The sequence below is a fragment of the Terrapene carolina genome, unplaced genomic scaffold, assembly GCF_002925995.2.
Source record: "Terrapene carolina triunguis isolate 2854851 unplaced genomic scaffold, T_m_triunguis-2.0 Scaffold411, whole genome shotgun sequence".
Taxonomy (NCBI): Eukaryota; Metazoa; Chordata; order Testudines; family Emydidae; genus Terrapene; species Terrapene triunguis.
Genome location: NW_020664762.1, coordinates 27,388 through 53,308, shown reverse-complemented (window position 1 = coordinate 53,308; position 25,921 = coordinate 27,388). Strand labels below are relative to the sequence as shown.

The 25,921-nt window shown below is 43.0% G+C and overlaps 1 protein-coding gene across 1 annotated transcript in view; it reads left to right on the top strand.

The window, feature by feature from the left end:
• PDZD2 (PDZ domain containing 2) overlaps nucleotides 1-25,531 on the top strand; it is a 200,689-nt gene extending 175,158 nt beyond the window's left edge. Inside the window, exons 19-24 of the mRNA XM_024199800.1 lie at nucleotides 671-4,325; nucleotides 5,318-5,435; nucleotides 12,564-12,665; nucleotides 16,199-16,469; nucleotides 20,252-20,386; nucleotides 22,013-25,531. Of these exons, the coding sequence (XP_024055568.1) occupies nucleotides 671-4,325; nucleotides 5,318-5,435; nucleotides 12,564-12,665; nucleotides 16,199-16,469; nucleotides 20,252-20,386; nucleotides 22,013-22,179 (4,448 nt within the window). The 3' untranslated portion in view covers nucleotides 22,180-25,531. The remainder of the gene's footprint in view (nucleotides 1-670; nucleotides 4,326-5,317; nucleotides 5,436-12,563; nucleotides 12,666-16,198; nucleotides 16,470-20,251; nucleotides 20,387-22,012) is intronic.
• Nucleotides 25,532-25,921: the final 390 nt, after the last annotated feature.

Genomic DNA, 25,921 nt, shown 5'->3' with positions numbered 1-25,921 from the left:
AATGTGTGGATGGATCAGTGGATGGAGTTGTGGGCAGTCAATAAATTGCCTGCGAGTGGGCTGAATGTTCATGAGATGAAAGAGAAGATCTAAGACCACAATCCCATAAACACTTATGCCCCCATAACCTTACTCACATGTGTAAAATTAAGCATATGCACGAGTGCTCACAGGACCAAAGCCAAAGCATTTCTACAATTTCTCATCACTGCAGCACCGAAGCACTTCTGATTAGTGCACTAGTCTTCAGGTATTCAGTGCAATTTATTTCAGCCTGGTACTGTGTATTTCTCCTCTTTGTTCTAGGGTTAATGGGAATGAACACAGCCAGGCCCAACTGGCTATGTACTTACACTTTTTGAAATGTAAACAGAATACTAACCATCAAAGTTAAGAATGAAACAAATCATAATTACTCACTAAAAATAAGTCCCCCCTCCCCGCATATATTATTCTGATCCAGCTGGAATATGATTATTTCTGGAAATTTAAGAGTCATTACAGGAGAAAAGAAGGGCAGAGCTATAGGGAAACATCTAGCCGGAATATACGTGTATCTATTTTTGCAGTAAGAACATGATATTTTGTGTGTAACATTCCATTAATGTAACTAATCAGAGTTAAGTGTTTTATTTGCTTCCCCGCCCCCCCCCTTTTTATCTTGATACAGCTGTGGACAGACTTACAAACCTCCTCATGTCTTCAGGGACAGATGGTTCAGATCAGGCTGACCCCTGCAGCATCCTTGTAGCTGAAGAAGAAACCAGTTCTGGGAAATGTGAAGAAAAGACTTTACAAAATGAAAATCCAGACAATGTCACAAAGAGAACAATGCTGCCACCTGATGCCAAGACCGAAGAGGTGCAAGCAGGTGCCTCAGAGGTCAGCTGTGTCAAGGACTGTGCTGTGAGCCCAATCACTGATATTGATGACTTCGTCAGCAAATTGAATTCTTCAGAGGATAGAACTTCTCAGTCGCTACTGACAGTAGCAAGCCCCAGAGATGAGTACACTGCCGAGTGCAGTTGTGAGCCAGAGGAAGGTTGTTCTACTAATTCTGAGCCAGATATAGCAAAGAAGGAGCTGCCTGAAAAAACTGTGAATTATGCCGCTGACGCACAGGGGATTTTGGGGTTATCAGTACTGCATTCCATTAATACAGGAAAGCTTTTTACTGTGAATAAAAGCTGCTTAAATAACTATTCTAGGAATTTTAGCAGTTTAAGTGTAGATGATTTGCCTGCAGCAGACTCTGTGGAAGATACAAGAAATGAATCATTTCCAAAATCAATGTATGGTGCTGCAGAGGATTCCCATTCAGACACGGAATCTCTCACCGAAGCCCCAGATTCTACTGGTGACGGTTTGCTCTTGCCATCTGCCGATGGTAAATCCTCTGAAACCTGCAATGTTATAGAGTCAGATGAGGAGCAAATTGAAATTTGCTGCGTGAATAATGAGCCCCAACAGCCCGTTCAGGAGCATCAGCAGCTCACGTCTGCTAGAAGTGTATTTCATCATTCCCCACCATCCCCTCACACGGCAAAAGTTTTACAAACAGAGAGCTGTGCGGTATATAGTTCACTGGATACAAACAATGACAAAGCTCCATTTATACTAGAAGATCAATGTAATTCAATTCTACACACCCCACAGCATTTAAATATTGTTCCGGCTACTCCCTTACATTCTTTTCCCTCAGTTTCTCTACCAGATAAAGATACCCTCACACCTCCATTGGGTATTCATCCAGTTTGCTCCTTCCATAACAACGGTGCCTTAAGTACAGAAAACAGAATGGGCTTGGAGAACAGTGAAAAATCTGTGAAACCGTGTGAGTCTTCCAAAGATGATATGGCTTTGCAAAGCAAAAATATGAGTTTCTGCACTACTGGGAAGGTGAATGGCTTGGAAAGCAATTTGCTGGACAAAGAACAACATGATAAAGAACAAGGATCCAAATTTGAAAGTGAACTGGTGACTAATGAGTGCAATCACAAGGTTAGTTATCATTCTGCTTTGACAAAGAAGGAAACAAACAGTTTGGCTAATTTGAATAAAACAGATAGTAATCGGATAGACACTCTATCACAAAGATCAACCCTCACGTCCAGGTCACCCACTCCTACTAAATCAAAAGATCTAACTAAGGCTGGTACGACCCAGGACTTGGCAGGGAAAAATGAAAAAGTTAATGGTATGCCATTGGGAAGAAGTTCTAATGCAAAAATCCAAAGCTCCAGCACAAGCTACAGCAAAGGAGTTACAGTACCGCACAGCCCCACCGCACAGAAAAAATCGCATCAAGAAATTAAGGCAATGGCCCAAAGGACTATTGTGGAAACACTTTTAAATAGTCAGAGAGCCAAAATAGGACCAAAGCTAAAGGGCCTCACTATCAAAAGTAAAACAAAGGCAAATTCAGAAGCTCCGAGCTTTAATCCTGCAAAAGCTAGTGGGACTGATCAGAGAAGAACTTCCATTTCTCCACAGTTATCACCCAAGCTTCTAGGAAAGAAAGTTTCTGTGTCCCGTAATCTCCCTACAAACGTGGAACCTGGCAAGAGCACCCCACCAGTCTCAAAGACTCTTAAATCTGAGCAAGAAAATAAACCATCTCTAGCTGTGCCTGAAGAAACATCGCTACCTGTGTTGAATGGCAGCAGCAGCCCAGTGGAAAACAATGAAAAGCAATCCAGGGGCAATGGTGAGCTAAGCGTTGCTGGGGAGACAGAGCATCAGAGAGGAGGTGAAAAACAAAAAGAAAGGCAGGCTTCAGTGCAGCAGGATGTGTGTAATGAGAAGGGAATTAAGATTGATGTTGGTGATTTCAAAGCTAGGGAAGATCTGACCAAAGTAACTACCTCTCCTAAGCAGATGCTGAAAGGTGAGTATGTCAAAGAGAGAGCTGAAAACCATGGCACAGGCATAAACCTGATAAACAGCAGTTACGATGAAGGTGATATTCAGCAAGTAGGTCCTCAAAACCTAGGAGTCTGTAACAATGACTCCTCCTCACTGAGTTCTCCCCCAATGCAGCAGGAGCAGCCAGAAGGCCAGGAAATTCAACGCACGTTCATTGAGGTGAGGTTATCCTCCTCCTGTTCCTCCCTAGCACCATCATCAGAGCGGCCGTTGTTGGAAAAGGCAGAAGTTACCAATACAAAGGTCAGCCAGGTAACTGAGGAGATAAGGGATGGCCAGTATTTCACTCAAGTAGATACCGTTGGGGATGGAAATCAACACAGTGCATCCAAAACCGTGACGAGGACTTACTCAATGCCAGCCCAGTTGTCACGTCATTTGAGAGAGGACAATAATGTTATAGGTGTTTCAGCACACCCCGTGCAAGGTGTTCAGAGCAATGTTTCAGGGATGCTAAAAATTGTCCATCTCAGGGTGCTGAATGGCCAGGGCACCCAGGATGGAAAAGAGCAAATACACACTCCCCAAAGTGTCCAGAAACCAAGCCTGGAGCAGCTCTCTTTAGCTAATGAAAATAGCTGTCTTGCCACAGATAAACTAAAAATTTTCAAGAGAAATTATTATTATTATGAACTGAACTGGCCACAAGAATCTACCTCATCTTTCTCTGTGAAACAGAGGATCAAATCTTTTGAGAATCTGGCAAATTTCGATAGACCAGTTGTTAAAGCTATAGACATACATTCAACCTCCATGAGTTCTAAACTACACGTTGGTAGACGAGCATCTAGTGGGATATCCTCCATAAGCAGTACCAGCACAAACGATGCAGTGCAGACATTGAGGCGAAGTTTGAGTTCATGCAGTGACAGTCAAAGTCCAACATATCCCCAGAAATCGCAAACAAATGTAATCTTAACACATGTACAGCAGAATTCAGCAGACAGCAGCAAAGACGACACTCATTTAAAGAAAAGCAAGGGAGAAGACACTTCAGGAGATCTGCATGTCTCATCACCCAACACACCTCACATCCGAAGAAGCAGGGGTTACGGCAGGCAGTCACTGTCTCGCATGAAGCTCAGAGAGCTCAGAGCATTGAGCATGCCAGATCTTGACAAGTTGTGCAATGAGGACTTCTCAGTGGAACCCGAGGCCACCCATTTCAAAACAGAACTGGAAATTACACCCAAGAAATCACTCGGCCTGCCTGTTGAGAGCGTTTCAAATCTGAATGCATCTTCTGCCCTCTCCAACCTTGCAAAAATGAATCGGCTATGTTCTAAAGGGAGTAGTCCTTGGAATAGTGGCTCGGGGACTCCTGGGTCAACATCTGACGATGATGTACCACATGACAGCTCCCCAGATAGGAAGCCATCAGAAAAAAGCTGGTCAATCAGGTTAGTTTAATGGTCTGTGGTTATTGATTGAAAAAGCATTTCCTGAAATATTGTTCTCGTCATTCCTGCAGTCTTTTCTCAGGCAAAACTTCCAGTTATGTAGGGCCTAATCGCAAGCCCATTGAAGTTAATTATATTTCAATGGAATGGCTTTAGATCAAGTCCTCACTCCGCTATCAGTTGGACACAGTGTTTCTCAAACTTTATTTTTGAGAAGTATTGTATATTATGGCTGTTTGATGAGGAACACTGCAGAAGTGGCTGCATTTCAGTAGTGTCTGTAATGCCCTGTATAAAACGGGCTGGATCCCATGAGGTGCTGAGTGCCTTTTGAAAATTCCTGAGTACCCTCAACATTCACTTAGGTCAAGGCACTGAAATGAAGCCATTGGGATTTTAGGGTGCTGAGCAGTTTAGAAGAGATTCCACATTTCCCTTCTCTCAAGCCCTCCTTCACTTTCTTTCCTTTAACACACACACACACTCTCTCTCTCTCTCTCTCTCTCTCTCTCTTTTGTAATCTAAAATGAGATAATTGTTGTCCCTTGCCCAACTTACATGGGAGCCTGTCACTGTAGTCCACTTTTCCTAACATGGCAATGACTGAGCTCACTGACACTCTAATAGCAATATTTTTAAAAATAATCTCCCTTTGTTTTATTCTGTTGGTGGTTAAAATCTTAAAGAAAGATATAGGGCTTGATTTCCAGGCCCTTTTTGCACTCGCAGTATACAGCATTTCGACAGTTAACCACTTGATTTGTGTGTGCAATCAGATGTGTAAATTGCCTAAAGTGAAGATGCTGTAATGGAAGGTACATCTGAAAAATGTTTTTCACCATTTAAAGAAATAAAAGTAACAAAAGTGGTGAAATAAAGCCCAGGTAATTGATGCTAATGTGAAATATACTGTACTTGGTATTGAAACATATCCCTTCATTCTGACAGAAATATAATGCTGCGTTTTACATTTATGTGTATATTATTTTTAGCTTGGCTCAGCTATTAGTCTCAACCCTGGACCAGCAGAAATTGCAATCTGTTTTATCATCTGTAAAGGCAAAATGTGATATCATCACTGTGCTCCAAGAAGTCAAAGAACAAGCAGAGGTAAGAAATGGAAGATCAAAACTTAAAATCACTAGCCACCTTTTAGTTATCTATGTAAGTAAGTTCTTTTTTAATACAGGTTAAGATCCATTCCAGACAGTTTTAGAATACATCCAGTAGCCCCATTTTCTATGATAACCTATTACCCTTGATGGCACCACTGCTTGCCCCTAGTTTTGTAGCTTAGAATGTCTAACATAAACTCATGTGGTTCATTTGAAGGGCTTTTTAAAAGTTATTTTGATGAAGGTTACTGGCATACTCCCCTAATTGTGATCCACAGTGAAATGGTCTATTCTGCAAATCTGTTGGTGGAGCATGTCTCCGTGTCAGGCACTACCAGAGTTTAGAAAGTCTTTGAGCTAGCGAGTAGCTGAAGGCCAACTTTAACACCGTTAACCAATCGTCTGACTCAAACCAAGTTCTCAGCCAAATATGAAATGCCAATCCTCACTGTTCCTGGTTGAATCTTGGTTTAAATGTGCACTGGCAGCTTGGCAGCAACATGAAGCATGGCTTCTTGTTGGGACACCCAATATTGCAAGTGGCTCCTGGCTCCTCTCTCTTACCCCTCTGGTCCATGGAGGCCAGGCACTGTACTAAGGCAACCTTCTGTGGCCAGGTGCTGAAAGGACCCCAAGTGAAATTGTTGCCAATTTAGCCTGCGTGCGTGCGTGCGTGTGTGTATGTGTGTTCACGTGGTAGTCAACTGTTTGAAATGGGACACCTTGATTAGCACTTGTCCTCATTAGCACTACAAAAGTGATTTTTCCTCCCTTGGTATTCACCCCTTCTTGTCAGCTGTTGAGCATAGGCCACTTCCACCTTAATTGAATTGCTCGTTAGCAGTGACTCCTTCCCCCTCCCCTGCCCCCACTTGGTAAGGCAACTCCCATCTTTTCATGTGCTGTGTATTTATACCTGTCTCTGTATTTTCCACTCTATGAATCTGATGAAGTTTTAGCCCACGAAAGCTTATGCCCCGATAAATTTGTTAGTCTCTAAGGTGCCACAAGGACTCCTTGTTGTTTTTTACTGGAGGAATTGTGAGTGTAAGTGACGTCTGGTGCATATCACTGGCTGGTGAGGTAGATTTGGAAAGTTTCTGAATTTTATTTGCAAACGTCACAGTTTTAAATATGAGATGGGATGGAGAGAACTAGGACCTCCCAGAGTGACCTGATTTTATCTCTTTCTCAGGACAGCCTCGTTAAAACTTGTGAGACCCCATAGCTGGGTGAGCCCAGGTGGGTTTGGCAGCTTTTCCAGAAATACTAGAACTGGATTTTACTCATGGCCAAAAATAATTTAAATGCACTTTCAAGTATTTTACATGGAATCTTAGAGAGATTATTTATTCATGCCCGTTTTTCAAATCAGAGAACTCAAATATTTATAAAACTGAATGCTTTTTGGAAGGCACTGTATGTCTGCATAGTTTCTCATATCCGCACTTAAGGCCAGTATGGCACGTAGGCTGGAAAACTTTACTCTAGTCACATACTGGATTGAAGTCTACAATGGGGTAGTTCTTCACAATTATACAAGCACTGAAATATGATGTGGGTGTCTTTGTCTGATTCAGACTGTAAGCTCCTCTGGGCAGAGATTGTCTCTTCCTTTATGTCTGTGTAGTGCTGAATGTCCTGCCAGTGTTCAAAAACAATTAGGGCAATTAACTATTCAAACAATTTACCAAGAGTTATGGTGGATTCTCCATCACTGGCAATTTTGAAATTAAGTTTGGATTTTTTAAAAGAGAAATACTGTAGTTCAAAAGGAATTATTATAGGGGAAGTTCTCTGGCCTATGGTATGCAGTAAGTCAGACTTAAATGATCACAGGACTTCCTTGGGGTCTTTGAATCTCTGAACAAATATTAGGAAAATCAAGAAAAAAGGAAACATTGAAACATAATTGTTGTGCAGGTCAGGGTTTTTTTATTATTATTATTATTATTATTAAACCAGTGCTAGGTTTTAAAAGGATAACTTTGTGGTTAAGGGATAGAACTGAAATCAGAGACCTGAGCTCCTTCCCGCCATGACACTGATTTCCTCTGTGACTTTGGGCAAGTCACTTAGTGCGCAGTCTGTTGAGATGGAGACTTTGGGAAGATGAGGATGTGCAGCACCTCACAGGATCAGGAATCCGAACCCTTTGTGCCTCAGTTTCCTCATTTGTAATATAGGGCTAGTAATAGTTATTGGCCCCACTGGGAGGTTGTGAGTTTAGATTAATGGATGCCTATAAAGCACAATTGGATGATCAGATGGAAGGTATTACAGTATGTCATGTCCTTATGGGGGGTAGCTGTGCAAAGCAAGGATGTCAGCAGGCAGCTTCCCATAGCCCACAAATCAGGGGTGGGCAAACTACGGCCTGTGGGCTGGATCTGGCCCATCAGGGCTTTGGATCCAGCCTGCGGGATTGCCCCCTGTGGCGCCGTGGGCTCCACGCCGCTCTCAGAAGCGGCCGGCACCACGTCCCTGCGGTCCCCGGGTGGGGGGGCAGAGGCCTCTGTGTGTTGCCCTTGCCTCCGGGCACCGCCCCCTGCAGCTCCCATTGGCCGGGAACAGGGAACCGCGGCCAATGGGACCCTTGGGGGAGGTACCTGGAGGCGCGGCAAGGGCAGTGCATGCGGAGCCCTCCTCCCGGCCCCTTCTCCCCCCCAGGGGTTGCAGCGCTTCCTGAAGCGGCGCGGGGCCGGGGACAGGGCAGGCAGGCAGGGAGCCTGCCCGGGCCCCGGTGTGCTCTGATGCCACCCCGGAGCCCAAACCCCTCCTGCACCCCGCCCCCCAACTCCCTGCCCTAAGCCCCCTGCCTGCACCTCGCAACTCCCTGCCCTGAGCTCCCTACTTCACCCTGCACCCCTGTGTACCCCAACCCCCTGTCCTGAGCCCCCGCCGCACCCCTCCTGCACCCCAACCCCCTGTCCTGAGCCCCCTCCGCACCCCGCCTGCACTCCAGCTCCCTGCCCTGAGCCCCCTCATACACTCCGCACCCCTCCTGCACCCCAACCCCCTGCCCTGAGCTCCCTGCTGCACTTTGCACCCCTGTGCACCCCAATCCCCTGCCCTGAGCCCCCTCTGCACCCCGCCTGCACTCCAGCTCCCTGCCCTGAGCCCCCTCGTACACCCCGCACCCCTCCTGCACCCCTGCCCTGAGCCCCCTCCTGCACTCTGCACCCCAACCCCCTTCCTTGAGCCCCCTCATACACCCAGCACCCCTCATCTGCCCCAATCGCTTGCCCTAAGCCCCTTCCTGCACACCGCACACCGCACCCCCTCCCACACCCCACACTCCCTCCACACCCCAACCCCCTGCTCTGGCCCTGCATACAATTTCCCCACCCAGATGTGGCCCTCGGCCCAAAAAGTTTGCCCACCCCTGCCACAGAGCATGCTTTTGGTGAGGGGAGAGTTTGGCAGATGGGCAGAAAGAAAATGTCTGTCATTTAGAACATGAGATAATGTTCAGATTGTGTATGTGCCTGGACTGGGATGTTTAGTCCTAGGAAACCAGGAAAAGCTGAGATTTGAGTGTGCAGGTGACATCAGAATAGCAGGTGGAGGAAACGGTAGGTGCATTCCAGGCCGGGCTGCACGACAGAATATGAAGTAGAAGTAGGGGTTAATGTGCAGCCACGTACTTACTGTGTACACAGGATAGCTGGATGCTATTACCATGCAATCCCCTCCATTTAGCACACTGTGCTGAGGGCCCTCCTGGATTTTAATGTTGAACTCATTTATAATTATTGTAGTCTTCTGTTTTCTCATCCAGTGTAACAGAAGGCTGCTCTGACTTAAACCAGCTGGTCACAGCCCCATAGGGCTTTTCTGGCAGCCAGGGGTTACCGGGCCGTGGGATGTTTGGTTTCATCCATTTTCTTCTAGGGAACACCCCATACTGGGTGATCAGTGAGGGGTGGGGACAACAGTTTTGTGCACAGATCTTTCCAGCTCCGATGCATCATAGAATCATAGAACTGGAAGGAACCTCGAGAGGTCATCTAGTCCAGTCCCCTGCAGGACTAAGTATTATCTAGACCATCACGGGAGATGTTTTCCTTCCTCTCTCACCCCCAGCGAATTCCTCCCTCACTGACCTGATGCATCACTGCAGATGCAGTCTCTAACTTGCTGCGACCCCGCCTCCCCCCGGAATTCGCTGCTTCCCCTTCCCCAGCCCTGCAACACCTTAGCAGTCTACCTCGGCTCCCTCCCAATCCACCCTGGCAAGCTCTCAGACTGGCCCAGCACTCCCCAGGATGCCCTTCACACAAGGGTAATCCTCCAAATCCCACTGAGTTGCCACAGAACACCCATAGTGTGGCCAAGAATCAGGCCCATTATATTTACAGTGCAACCCTTAATAGTGTTTGCTTCCACTATGCCTTTATGATTGGAGCTTTAATTTAAGAGACAACCCTCTGAGTTAAACACATTTTCAGTCCAGTGAACTAAATATGTCATTTAATGGTAAATAGATTAAACTGTGTCAGGGCCTCGATTCTAATGAGATGCCATTAATTTAAGCATTGGCAGTTCCTGGAAATGCTAAGAGCTGGAAGCGATCCAAGGCCAGATGCTGCTTTAGAGTGTCAGTGCCTGATGATTTGCAGCAGGCCCAGTTAATATCTTGTTACTGCCACCAGACTATTGTTTATTGTCTTATTTATACTGGAAATGTCTATACAGGCTGTTCATAACAGTATTCCTTTCACCCTAATAACTGATGAATGCAAGACACCCAACTTGATAGACAAATGGTCTCATCCAGCGTAGCAAACTCTGTGCTCTGGCAGTGGCCCACCGTTTCATATAAATCAGTTTTACAAGCCACATTCAGCCCTGGTGTAAGCAGGTGCCACGCCATGGTCTTCACTGGAGTGCTGCATGTTTATAGTGAGGCTGAATTTAGCCCAACGTGTTCAGATCACTGAAGAGTTATCTCCGCTCTTTGCTGGGATATGAAGCGGAATGGTCCCTGTGGTACGTGGAATTCCAGTCTTGCTTTTGCACATCCCATGTCATAATGTAGAAAATAGAATTTTTCACTTGCAAGTGGGATCAAAGATGATCAAGGGCTGATTGAATCTGATCAAGGGAACAAAGGCTCAGACACTCCCTAAACACACAATCCTAATTGACACTTCAACTTTCAGTAACCTGAAAGAGAAAAACAAACAGCCAAAAAGCCAAGCAAGCTCATTCACACCTTGTTCAGCAGGGAGATCTCCCTCTCAAACTCCCCTGTTCACTAGCTCCCTTGGTGCTTGGTACTGAAAGGTAAATATACTACATTGTAGTCTTCCTTAGCATATTGCATGAAACTGTGATAGACTGGACGGCTCATGGGTTTGGCAATAGGATACCTTTTATCTACTGGTCGCTGGCTTGAATTCAGCCCAGGTCAGGGATGGCTGAGAGTTGTCACCAGCTGATGACTGGTGACTAGATTTATGTGAAACTATTTGGTCTCATGCACAATTCCTGTTGGCAGTCGTAGTGTATGCCTAGACTTTAATCACGGGATATGATTGCATCTCAAGGCAACATACCTGAGCTAGCTTTAATCTAGCTCACTTGGATCCCGGAGCAGTGAAGACACAGCAGTGTGAACATCAGCGTGGGCTGGACAAACCCACTTAGCACCCTGGGGTAATGACTCCTGGGGATAAGCCAGGCTGAAGCTCGTGCTGCCATGGCTTCGTTATTCCAGGACCTGAGCTAGCGAGATTAAAGCTAGCTCAGGTATGTCAGTTTGAGCTGCAATCACACCCAGGGATTACAGTGTAGACATACCCTTCGGTAGAAGTCCAAGAACTGAACAGGTACAGAAACCGAACTATTGCTGTAGAGGATCCATTCAGGGTAGAACTAGGGTGCCATGGTGTTGTCTTAGATTCATAGATTATAAGGCCAGAAGGGGCCCCCTGTGATCATCTAGTCTGACCTTCAAAATTTAAGTCAGCCAGCTGCAGGGGTCAGGAAGGGATCCCTCGCCCCATGTTTTCTGGGTTTTTTTTTTTTTAGTCTGCTTCCTTTGAAGCATCAGGGATGGCCACAGCTGGAGAGGGGACATTGGAAGGGGTGGGCCAGGGCTCTAAGGCGGCAACAAGGCTGCTTAATCATTTCCGTGCCATTGCGTGGGCCTTGGGCACTGGCAAACTATGGGCCCTCCTATTCTTTGCCTGTGGTATAAAACAGTCTAGTCTCCTATGTGCTGTAAAACTCTGGTCTAATATTGGTTGTTGGGTTTAGTGTGTGGGAGTGGGATTGTGTTGGTGGCCTGGGTTATACAAGGGGTCAGACTGAATGACCTGGTGGTCCCCTTGGGCCTTAAACTCTGCGACTATGGCTACGTCTTCACTACCCGCCTATCCGGCGGGTAGCAATCGGTTTATCGGGGATCGACTTACCGCGTCTCGTGAGGACGCGGTAAAATCGATCCCTGATGGCTCTACCGTCGACTCCGGAAATCCACCTCGACAAGAGGCGGTAGCGGAGTCGGCGGCAGCGCGGCAGCGGTCGACTTTCCCGCGTCCTCACCGCCAGGTAAGCCGACCTAAAATACGCAACTTCAGCTACGGTATTCACGTAGCTGAAGTTGCGTATCTTAGGTCGGAAGTCCGCTGTAGTGTAGACCTAGCCTTAGACTCAGGCCACAGGACTTCCCTGAATGAATTCCTGTTTGAACTAGAGCATGTCTTTTAGAAAAACATCCAATCTTGATTTAAACATTCCCAGTGATGAACAACCCACTACAACCCTGCTTAAGTTGTTCCGGTGGTTAATTACCCTTACTGTTAAAGATATGTGCCTTATTTCTAGTCTGAATTTGTCTGGCTTCAATTTCCAGCGATCAGCTCTTTGTCTGGCTGATGGAAGAGCCCCCGTTACTGTCTTCCGAGAGAGCCTGCACTGCTGCTCATGCTGTACCCGCTGTGTGAATAAACACAGGACTTCAATCTGACTCCTTTCACAAGAACGACATTAGCTTTTTAAAACTGTAAACTCAAGTTGCAGTAGTGTGAGCATGCTGGGACTCTTTACCTCGTTGTGGGTATTTTGTCTTGATCTTTGGCTTCCCTCCTTTTCCCCCCTTCTGTTCTATTGTTAGAGCAAAGAAGATGCTTACTTTGTGGTCTTGAATAAAGAAGAAGGTGCTGGCCTGGGATTTAGTGTCGCTGGAGGGATAGATCTGGAGCAGAAATCTATCATAGTAAGTGATGACTTCAAGTCTTTTTTAGCAAAGTTGACTGCAAGGCAAGCTGGAAATTAGATCAAGTGTTCATCTAGCAAGTGTCACTGAAAGGCAGTCTTGAGTCATAAACCAGGGACTTTGAGAGGCTGCTGCATGCTCTCATGAAATCAGAGGGAAGTGCCTGGGTGAAAAATAAGTTGATGCAATATTTTTAATTACTGAAGATGGATGACAATTACATTTTCAAACTAGATTTAAAAGTGCTTCTTAGATTAATATGTGACTGGATTATTAATCTACGGAATCAACTGCATCAAAGTCCCAAGGGATATAAATCAAATCCCACATACTCAAGGTAAATGTAACCTTTTGTAAGTAGATTTCAGTTTCCAGCCTTTGAACTTTTGTCATAAAATGTCCAGTTATGGAATGTTTTTGTAAACCTAAGGACAGCTATTTCAGACTGATGCAAACATTCTGGATTTTGCTTCACAAAGTTCTTTTGGTGACAAGTGAAAACTAATTATAATTATTATTTATACGGTACTTTTAAACCCAGGACATTGTAAGTGCCATTAAGTGATACCAAGGAATAAAAAAGTGATACCAAACAACTGAAACACTATCAAAAAGTAGAACCAGTAAGATGGAGAAAAGCAGGAGAACCAATGTGCCGTGCAGCAAGCCCTCTGAAGTGGGAAAGTTTTAGATTCCACACTTATGAGGCTGAACCTATTAGATGCCGAGAGTAGGAGGAGGGCATGCCTCAATCTTTGGACCACAGTGACACCCATAGGAATGGTACCTCATTTGAGGCCTGGTTCCATTCTTATTGAAGTCAGTAGTAAAACTCCCATTGATTTGAGTGGGAGCAGGGGACAGGGTAGGCTCTGCCAGGGTGATGAGACTGTTTGTGGGGCACATATTAGGATCAGGGGGGAAATAACGAGAAAAATTCACCCAATAATCCACTTTTAAGCATACAAACACCTCTGCCAGGTAGGGCATTATTAGGGGGGTTCAGTTTTAATCCAAATTGACACTAATATAGCAATGTCTCCAGCTGCACCCCTGCCTTACAGTCTTACATACGCATGGTAGCTCCTGCATTTTCCCAGAGCTTCCTGCCTTGGCTTCTGGTCAGCAGTCCCTCCTTATGTCTCTCCCCTCTGAGAGTTAAACCCTTCTTTCAAGATATTGAGCCTAAACACAGCTGCAGTTAGTTAGCTCCTCACTGGGAGTGCCTCCTTACACTGCCTCTGAAACCTGCCTGGAAATGTTAGCCTCTGAAACCTAGGGTTCTTTAGCAGGGCCTCCTCCTGGGTTGAGGTGCAGCAGGGCATTGGGTCCTCTCTGGGGGATGCCCAAAAAACTTGCACTCCCCCTAGTAAGTGCCAGAGAGTCTGTGAAATACCTTGAGATAAGCATCTAGAATTGTACTCACAAATTCACAGCATGAACCTTTGTGAAAGGAAGCATCTAACAGTGCTCTAACAGCTGCACAGTATCTTGTAAACAAGTCTTTAAAAATCCAGAGTTGCTGCTTTTGGGCCATTTTCTTCTATCAGTTACACCAGCACAAATCCTGAGCCAGTCTACTGGAGCCCAAAGAGTTACTCCAGATTTTCCCCTCTAACTGACCTCTAGAATTTTCCATATTTACAAGAAAAAAATAGTTTACACAACTAAAAAGACCGTTACATCTGTGATGGTGAATACATAATTGGAACAGCCAATGTAAAATCATCAAAAATAGGCACTTGAAACTGCACAGGTGACCATGTAAGAGCCAATGTAAAATACACAGTTACCTGTGCGGCTACTTCTTAGTGCCCATCTACTAAGTGCTTAACTAGTTCTTTGTGCCCAATCCTGCAGACACTTTAACCTGGCATAGTGCATGGGACACCTCATAGGAACATAGGACTGAAAGAGACTTCCAGGTCATCGAGTCCAGTCCACTCCTATAGCAAGGAGCCCTGTCTTATAGTCCCATTCATAAATTTATCAAACTCTATCTTAAAATTAGTTGGGTTGCGTGGCCCCACTACTCCGATTGGAAGGCTCCTTTGATGGTTAGAAACCTTCTTCTAGTTTCCAGCCTAAATTTATTCATGGCCAGTTTGTATCCATTTATTCTTGTACCATCATTGTCCTTGAGCTTTAATAGCTCTTCTCGTCCCCGACGTTTATCCCCTGATGTACTTAGAGAGAGGCTCTGTCAGCCTTCGTTTTGCTAGTATCCTCTTATAAAATAGGCCTACGGTTCCCCAATCATCCTAGTAGCTCTGCTCTGAACCTATTCCAGTTTCAATTCCTCTTTCTTGAACACGGGTAGGGCCCTACCAAATTCCTGGCCATGAAAAAACGTGTCACAGACTGTGAAATCTGGTCTCCTCCTGTGAAATCGGGTCTTTTGTGTGCTTTTACCCTATACCAAACAGATTTCACGGGGGAGACCAGCATTTCTCAAATTGAGGGTCCTGGCCCAAAAGGGAGTTGCAGGGGGCTCACAAGGTTATTTTAGGGGGCTCACAGTATTGCCACCCTTACTTCTGCGCTGCCTTAAGAGCTGGGCGCCCAGCTCTGAAGGCAGCATACCGCCAGCACAGAAGTAAGGGTGGCAATACCATACCATGCCAGCCTTTCTTCTGCGCTGCTGCCTTCAGAGCTGGGTGGCCAGAGAGTGGCGGCTGCTGACTGAGGGCCCAGCTCTGCAGGCAGCAGCGCAGAAGTATGGGTGGCAATATACCAGACGATGCCATCCTTACTTCTGCGCTGCTGGTGGCAGCTCTGCCTTCAGATCTGGGCACCCAGCCAGCAGCCACCGCTCTCCAGATGCCCAACTCTGAAGTGCGCTGCCGCCAGCAGCAGCGCAGAAGTAAGGGTTGCAGTACTCCAACCCCCCCCACGATAATCTTGTGACCATCCCACAACTGAAATTTACTATTTTTAAACTCCTATGACTGTGAAACTGACCAAAATGGACCATGAATTTGATAGGACCCTAAACATGAGTGACCAGAATTGTACACAGTATTCCAGATGAGGTGTCACCAGTCCCTTTAACAATGGCATTAATATTTCCCTATCTTTACTGATATATCCTCACTGAGGCCTTGTCTACACTGCAGAGTAAGTAGACGTAAGTTACACAACTCAAGTAGTGTACCTTACATCGACGTAGTCTACATCAACTTACCGTAGTGCCTACACCGCGCTATGTTGGCGGGAGACGCTTGCCTGTCGACATAGCTTCAGCCTCTCATTGAGGGGGAGTACTGAAGTCGATGGGAGAGCGTTCTCCCATCAACTTATCATGTCTTCACCAGACCCACTAAATTGACGCCACTGCATCGATTGCAACAGCACCGATTTAGTCCACAGTGAAGACAAGACCTGAGAGTAAACATTATGCCTAATGGTGTTTAGAATATCAAACTCTTAGATTGTAAGCTTTTGGGGGCAGAGCCTTCACCTTTATCTGATTTGTACAGCACTATGCATATTCATGATACTATCAGAGTATTAAATAATAATCTTTCTTTTAGGTCCACAGGGTGTTTTCAAAGGGTGTGGCATCTCAAGAAGGGACTATCCATTGTGGAGATCTCATTCTGTCAATTAATGGCATGTCTCTGGCGGGTTCCGTCCATGGAGACGTTCTGAATGCTCTGCATCAGGCAAGACTGCACAAATATGCAGTCATTGTCATTGAGAAAAAGAAAGACAGAGAAAAGATTTCATCCAGACTTGAAATATCAGCTACCAGCAGAAAACACTTTGTGCCTGGAAAGGATGTTACCATGGAAATAGGAACAGGTATGATCTTAGTCCAAGAATAGTTGGAAGGGAGTCACTGCAGAGCAGACCAAGGGGAAAATGTCCATATGCTTCAGATTATAAGTGTCTGTTTCTTATGAGATCAGAGAAAGCAAATGAAATTAATTTTAACTTTTATTTGTACTCTTTGGAACCCAAGTGCAATTTTTAGAAGCCATCATAAATAGGTAGACACTTAGATGAACATTTAGGGCCCGATTCAACTCCCGTTGATGTTTATCGCCGTTTTTCCATTGATTTCAGTATGGCTTGCATTAGGTCTAACACGACTCCTATTTATAATTAAAATGATTATTTCATAACCTTCTGGCAAAAGACAAACTATTCTTGATTTACACATACTCGTCCAATCCAGGATGAAGTTGGGGATTGTGTGTTTGAAGGCATTTAAAATAGCAACAGGGAATGCAAAAACAAAGAAACTGAGCCTAGAACTACAGTTTATTATTCACAGGGAGTGGAATTGATCTATGAAATGGCAGAATTTAATTTTTATGATGTTTTTATGAAAATATACAAGAAAGGTATTTTGATATTACAGAAAACAGAGAGATCTAACCAAATCCCAATCCATTCCAAAGATGAGACTGGGGAAAAGTGACAGTTTAACAGCTCATGGTCCCAGTGGATATCAGTTTCCTCATGAATAGGTTCCAAACGGGCACATGGCCTTGCTTTGGAGCTGAGATTATACTTGAGATGTTCTGAATGGGTCACCTGGTTTTAGAACTAGGACACTTTACCATTCTGGTCAGCTGATATTTTCTGAAAATGTTCAGTGGCTTCAGGACTATTGCTGGTGTTTCTGGGGCTCCACTTCATTGGTTCTGTGACAGTCAGCAGCGACCCCCCCCCAGCCTGGAGAAGAGGAATCAATCCGTGATGACGAATAACTGTCATCGCCAAGAGATCTGATAATGCAGCATCCCTCCGGGGTGATCTGCCACTAGCGCTCCAGGGGCTCAGTTCAAGCTGGTCACAAAGAAATTGAGGCACGGAAAAGTCAGTGACTAGGCAATTTTGAAATTGTCAGTGCTAGGCTTTAGCTGAGGCTGTTTTTTTCTATATTGGTATTTTTCTTGCCTTTCTAGTGTTTTTATCCTGAATCACAGTCGAGCATCCAAATAGCTGTAAAAGACGGAGGAATCGCTTTATAAATAAATGGATGTGATGCTCAGCTCTGTGAATTGGTGTAACTCCATTGTTTTCAATGGAACCATGCAGATTTACACCAGATATAATTTATTACCAAAATATTTATTACCAAATTGGGGTGGTCAAAGTGTATGCTGCAGATTAAATGCAGCCCATGGAATTTTAATATGCAGCCTGTTGGTATCTTCATTTTGATGTAGAGGTGTCTCTGGAGACAACATGTATCAGGATGTAGTATGCCATCTTGATTAGAATGGCCTTTCTGTAACTATTTTATGGCCACATAGACTTAATGGACATCATTGTAGATGGACCCCCTGACTTTCTGCTCCAAAAGTGCTCCTGCCACTTGAGCTGAAGGGTGCATAGCCTCTGTAGGCTGCAGCTACTAGAGAGCAACATGATCTCACTTAGAGTCCATCCTGCAGAGTGCAGCTGTTACTCCTGGGAGAATTCTGTGCCAAAAAATTCTGCACACAGAAAAAATTCTCCCAGGCCCTCTCCTGTCCCTGGGAGGATGAGGATCAGGCCGGCAGCCAGACTGTGCAGCCTCTATCCCCACTGGGCTGGGCCCTCAACTCACTGCGAGCCGGGCTCTGCAGAGTCCGGTGGCCCCTACTGGTGACCAGCAACTCTGCAGCCCCAATTCTGTGGGGGAAACCCAGAATTCTGCACAAATTCTGCATTGCACAGTAGTGCAGAATTCCCCCAGGACAAACGCACACTACATTTACATAAGCACACTACATTTACATAAGCACCTTCCCATCATTCTCAGATGCCTCAGGTACAATTTTTCAAGTCAACAATTGGCACTAAATTATGATAATTCCATGGCTGTATAAACTTGACAGTCACTGGGGCAGGGAATAGAACATAAATCATAGAAATGTAGGGCTGGAAGGGTGTGCTTGAGAAATCATCAAGTCCAGCCCCCTGAGCTGAGGCAAGACCAAGTAAACCCAGACCACCCCGACAGGTGTTTGTGCAACCTGTTCTTAAAAACCTCCAGTGATGGCGATTCCACAACCACCCTTGGAAGCATATTCCAGAGATGAACTAACCTTGTAGTTCAAAGGCGTTTCCCAATATCTGACCTAAATCTCCATTCCTGCAGATTAAGCCCATTACTCTTTTCTCAAGACTAAACATGACCGTTTTTTTTAACATTTCCTCATAGGTCAGATTTTCTAAACCTTTTATCATTTTTGTTGCTCTCTGAACTCTTGCCAGTGTAATCACATCTTACCTAAAGTGTGGTACCCAGAATTGGACAGAATACTCCAGCTGAGGCCTCCCAGTGCCACGCAGAGCAGGACAATTACCTCCAGTGTATCACATACGAGACTCCTGTGTTAATATTCCCCAGAACAATATTAGCCTTTTTCATAACTACATCACATTTTTGACCTGTATTTAGTTTGTGATCTGCTATAAACCACTGATCCTTTTCAGCACTACCACTGCCTCACCTGTTATTCCCCCATTTTGTAGTTGTACATTGATTTTTATCTTTCTAAGTGTAGTACTTTGCACTTGTCTTTATTGAATTTCATCTTGTTGCAATCAGACCAATTCTCCAATTTGTCAAGGTCATTTTGAGTTCTAATCCTGTCCTCTAAAGTGCTAGCAACCCCTCCCAGTTTGCTGTCATCTGCAAATTTTAAAAGCACACTCTTCATTCTGTTATCTAAGTTATTAATGAAAATATTGTGGGTCCTCACTAGATACACCCTACCAGTTTGACAGTGGACCACTGATAACTGCTATTTGAGTATGGCTTTTTGACCAGTTATGCACCCATCTTATAGTAATTTCATCTGGATCACACTTCCCTAGTTTGCTTTTGAGAATGTCATGTGTGACTATGACAGAAGCCTTACTAAAATCAAGATAAATCACATCTACTCCTTTGTTCCAAATTCATGGGGCCATTTCTACATGAGCTATGGCATAATTTCTATTAGGTGTAGCAGTATTATGGTTTATAACTTCTGTGGTCCAGCTGCTAGAGGACCGCATACACACACTGGTAGAGATCTGACATATCCATTGATTAGAGAGCAGGAGCATAAATTCACACAAGTCAGTATATTAAAAAACCCTCCTTTAAAAAAAGAAAGAAAGAAAGAAAGTGAATGGGTTTTGATCAAATTAATGTTTGGACAGATTTGCTCTTTAGAAACCCGTCATCCAAGACCTAAATAAGTGATATCAAATTGAAGACTATAAAGTTTTTGCAGCTCATTGTTCTTGTGATTTTTCTTTAAACACTTCAATTTTTTTTAAATTAATTTTTACTAAATCCTGTTGGGCAAATGTTCAACAGGCCTCCTTAATGTCACCCACAAAAATGTCTAGGCACATCCTTGTTGAACATGAGAAATCTGAATTACTCCACATCTAATGGGTAATTGCACATTGCAAAAACTGACCTGCACAGGCCACTGTGGGTTAACGGCATAATATGCACGTGCCCTTAAAAAAAACTGACTGAAAACATGTTGCAGTTTTAGTAGAAATTAACTTGTGGATCATTTTCTCACCACAGCAAAGAAGTGAGAATTATAGGTCAGTAACAAAATGTTGCGTGTATTCTGTTGCAGGTCCAAATGTGGATATGAGTGATGTCGTTTCTGTTGAACTATGGAAAACCTCTGCTGGCTTGGGGTTCAGCCTTGATGGTGGAAAAGCTTCAATTTCTGGAGACAGACCTTTGCTTGTAAAAAGAATATTTAAAGGTATTTGGAAAATATATTTACATGGCTATAATCCCATTTTCTTCTACTATACATTGTTCCAACTTGGTTGAATTGGATAATTATGGAGCTGAGTTATTTTCTAATGCATTCTATACCTCTTAATAACTAAAGGCCTAATCTTAAAAACACGGATCGTGGTAGTAAGTACCTCACCTGCTAACAAGTGTTTGTAGGATTAATGTGGAAAGATTGAGTAAGCATGCTGTGATTATGTGCTGGGCTTACCTGTTACCGTAAATATTGAACGGCAGCCAGCAACATCATTTCATCTAGCATTACAACAGAATTCTATAAAAGCAAGCATTTCATCTGTTGTTTCCCATTCCTGCGAAAAGCAAAGCTGACACTTACGGTGAAGGAGAGCGCAGTGAAACCATGGTTCTATGTTCTTCCCAAATACAGTACTACTTCTCCTGCTCTGACTTTTTACCTCTTTTTCTCTTTTTTTGTTTTTGTTGAGCTTTCCTCTGAAGTTCTTTATCTACAATATGGTGTTAATTTTCTGCTTCAGGTACTCATAGCACAGTGATCAGCCTTCTCCCAAGAGTACAATACACAGTGCATGTGCATTGGAAAACTGCCATTCTTGGATGCTCTGCCTGTCAGCCAGATGGTTAAACTTACATGTGTTGCATGCAGAATGGAAACCAATGCCCAGTACTTCCCTGTACTTTTCATATGGTTTAGTCCTGGCTCTTATGGATATGATCATGTGAAAAGCTGAGTGCCTCCTACAAGGAGCTAAGCCTCTTTAGCTCCCATTGACTTGGGTGGGATCCAAGGATGCTCAGCATCTTGCAGGATCAGGCCCCATGTTCCTATTCTCTTATAAGGGAAAAGAGTCAAAATGAAATCTATATGGCCTAGCCACAAATCAGTTTCACTTTTTAACATTTAATATTTAAACATTTATTTTGTGGGGGAGGGTCACTTTTCATTTTGTATGATGCCATCATTGTGTGATTATTTGGAACATTCCCATTTATGTCATTAATTACAACTCCTACTGGTGTTTCTTGATACAGGATGATACAGCTACGTTATCGTCATAGAGAAAATACACTTGATCACTAACATATGGTTTCTAACTGGACAGGAAGTTTGCCTCTGTCTGTATCCTAAAGCTTATTGTCCTTGGTTTGCCTCCTCACTGTCACTAACGATTTTAGAGTCTGTTGTTTTATCCTCTGGAGAATAAAATGCTAAAATTCCATTGAGGTTCATACTGGGCAGAAAATGGCCTGTTACATTTTCTGTGGAAATAACTATTTTTGTCCATGTGAACATGCACATTTATTTAATTTAACAGGTTTTCTTACAAAATATTAGAGCCAATATACAGTAGTTTTGATGCCCTCATATTGCTTAATTAATCTCATCAGAAGCTTTGTTTTACACATCTCAAACAACCAGAGTTTAACGTTATCTCAGCTACGTTAACACTTTACTGTTACTGTGTGCACTATGTTGGAATAAATTGTTAATGCTGAGTCTCAGGGATTAATAATACAATTGGCATTGTTCGAAGAATCATTTATTTCCCATTTGCCACAGTGGAAAGCAAACCCTTTGTTTTTATATTGACTGTAACTTATTTGCTCATAGGTGGCGCTGCAGAGCAAGCTGGAAAAATAGAAGCTGGAGATGAAATTGTTGCCATTAGTGGAAAATCATTGATTGGTCTCATGCACTACGATGCCTGGAACATCATTAAATCTGTCCCAGAGGGACCAGTTCAATTGCTGATCAGAAAGCATAGAACTTCAGTATGACAGAAGCACTATTTCTAGCTACGCTTGTTTAAGGCAACATGTTCATTAGAAGTCCTTTCAAAACAGACTACAAGCTTCCTTACATTTTTGAAGCTGTGTAGAAGTGACTTAATGCTCTCTAGCGGCATGCTAAAAGCATCAGAGGAGCACTGGGATATGCAAACAAGGAACATATTTGTTTCATGCAGTGTTTTTATAAACTTTACTGTCCCAGGATGTAAGAAGCCAAACAGTAAGAGGACTTTTGTGTCAGGTGGTATTTTAATGGAACTTCAAAACCTTTTAGCAGATTCTGTTTGAAATGTTTTGCCTGTTCCCAATATTTTTAGTGTTTGGAAATTGGGAACATAACTCATTTGTTGCTATCCTGTTAATGAGGATGGGTTTTTTGACTGTATACTGTATTACTTAGCTATAACTTGACTTCAACACACTGACTTGGGGTCCAGTCAGTATTTGTTATAAAAGGAGAATGTCTGGAACAATCTCACTTTATTCTTCTAAGTGCAGTTTTGCTAAAGAGGCATGACAAAAAGAAGTATAATTTTGCACAGCTTTGTAAATCTAAACCACAAACATTTTATCATGAAGCTCAGAATCATCTAGAAAACTATGAACTGAACACACAACACTGTTAGATCAGCTCTCAGTGACATATCATTAAATCTGAATATCACACCATATTAATACATTAGAAGTCTGTGTGCAGACCTTCGTTTAGGAAAAGAAAATCTGTCGCAAATGTTGGATCTGCAGAGGATTGGAAGGACGGTAGCAGTTTGGGTATAATTTATGGGTATAATTAAGACTGGAGTGTAAAAATTGCAGTCTGAACTTTCAAACTTGGGTTCCTAAAGTTAGACACCTGAATAAAAGTGGGCTTACTTTCAAAGATGCTGAGCACTCACAGTTGCCATTATCTTTGGTGGGGGTGTGGCACCTCTGAAAATCCACCCATTTTCACTTAGGTGCCTAAAAGAGGATTACGGTTGCCTAAGTTTAAAAACTCAAGTTTGAAAATTTGGGTCCAAATATCTAGATTTTGCCCAGTTAAATTTGAACCGGCCACACTTGTGGTAGTGGTTATTATTCATTACTTTTCTTCTCAGATATTTATTTTCACATGCATGTGTGCCAGCATGCGTATTGTAAATATGTCTTGGATTGAGTGGGTAATGGACTGGTTGATGAGAATTCTGAATTATGGAATTGGCTTTATCTGCATAGATCATAACTCATTAGCTGAAAAACCATATTGTAGAAACAATTGAATGTCACCTGTACTTATCCTGGATTTTTCACCAATACTCAAAGCATGTATCTATAACAGTTGTTTTCCTGTGTATTATTTATAGTACGCTGTTTGAGGGGAAGAAAGAATATGGTATGAGAGGTTAGAACAATTTATTTGCTTAAGTTTGAGATGACTGGATAACACACAAGTGACAAAGCAAAAAGGAACCATCATCCCCAACAGTGAGAACCAGTTGTTTGGTCCAGTGTCCTGAAATTGTCATGGGCCCAAAACCAGAAAAACAGCCCTGACCAATAGAGGTGTTCCAAATCCAAACCTGGAACCAGCTCAGCAGCCTGCAAATGGCCCCAATATTTATAACGAGTGTTCGCTGGATATGTGGTGTTGAAAAGGTCTGGACGGGACCCAAATGTTGTAGCTGGAACTAATCTCTCTAGTTTTTACCATATTCAGATGTATTTATTCAAATTATTTTTATAGTCAATAGTCTTTACTGAATGAAGCATTTTCTTTTGGTTGTGTTTCTGGCTACAATACAACTAGTGATGTGTGGAAATGCATCGAGTTCCTTGTGGCATCCAGAGATTAGATGTACAGAAAAGTTGCACAACTTTTCTGTCTAGATATAAAAATATATATATGTTTTTTTTTTCAAGTTACATGAACATTAGAGTGTCTATCTAGGGAGAGATGTCAACAACAGCTGGGTACTGAAAAGATGAATGCGGGGCTGCGGCCTTCAGATGCTCCACCCACAGAATTTCCAATGAAGCTAGTGGAAGTTCTGCATATGGAGTGACTGCAGAATTGGATTCGCTTTGTCACTGATCATACAATGAGCTCTGCCTTTGAATGCATCTTAGAGCCTCACTAAAGCTAACAATGTGGGTGCAGTATTCCAGCCACATGGACCTCACTGTGGTATCAGGCCCCATGTTGGGAGGAAAAGATTAGCTTAAATTTATGCTGAAAACAGGGAGAAAATATGACAATTAAACTGTGATGCCTTTTTCAGGAATGATCAAAATCTGAAAAAGTTAGATAAACAGTACGTATAGAGATACATAAATATGCATGTAGAGTTTAATGCAGTATAGTGAATACATACACATACACACACACATACACACTACAGGATTGACACTTTGCTATTTTAAAATGGTAAACCACAATTGTGTTTTGAAAAATGGCATTTTTTTCCAATGCACCATTAGAACTTTACTAAATTCTGAACCAAGAAGCATACAGATCCCTCACTTAAGTGTGAACTCAAAGAAGCTTTTCATCTTGTACATTAAACTTACTGAATTTGAGGTGTGTCTTGAAAATGATATATAGTGAATAATATAATTTTCAGACACTTATTTGTAGGTACTATTCACTGTCTGAGAGTGATTTATAAAGCTTTCATTTTTCCATTATCAAATACTCTCTTTTATTTTACACATACTTGGAAATATATGTTGGGCAAATGCCAACATCAAAACTAGGTGGGTTTTTGTGTGTGTGATAAAATATGAAATGTAATTTAAAGGAATGATGGATTTAACATTTAAGTGCTATGGTTTATTAACATGTTCTGAATATTATGATACAGTTCTACTAATGATATTTTTATGTTTGATGTATAATTACTTTTTAACCCTGACATATTAAGCCATGTGATCATTCTTCTTGCCAAAGCTATGTTTTGTGATAGGAAACAGAAGATCTCTATTGATTCTACTAGGGTTCAAATTATTACAATAGAATTTTTCAGCAATTGTGTTGAGGTAACGTTACTCATCAATTTAAAAGTCCGTGTTCTAGGAATCTGCTTTTGAAAAGGAAAGAGTGGAGAAAATGGTCATTTGTATTCAATCTTCACCTTGTAGAGGTAAAATAAGAGTTGTACGACACATGGTGCAAATGAAATCCTGCTATGCACTTAATGTAGAGTGAGAGTATATGGATTGGAAATGTGAAATTAGTAGGTATGCAAAGAAATCTAACTAATAGGTCAGGCTAAGCAGATCTTACAACATGTACCCATTACTGTTCTCTAGGAACAGATGTCTCTACAGTACTCTTTTGAAATTTACTAGGAATGACGCTTTATTACACTATAAACTATTACTTTTCTAGGGTCCTGAAGAAGCCAAAATGAGGCATGGAGGTTCCTTGAGCACCTTAGCTGGCACAGCCACAAAGCCTCCTTCCTATCCTATACGTCAGTGAGCTGGGAAAGAATCTTAAGGTGCCAACAACCTTACATTTTCTATGATGGATTCTGGTCTCACTTCTACCAGTGTTAATTCAGAGTAACTTATTGGAAGTCAAGAGTTTTACACCAGTGTGAAAGCTGGTGTGAGGGCAGAATCAGTCGTGACGAGTCTCTCTCTCTCTCTCTCTCTCTCTCTCTCTCTTTAGCTGTAATATAAAAGAATGGGGTCATAGGACTCAAAGATACAATTCTTTTCTGTCCTGAACAATGATCAAGGAACCAAC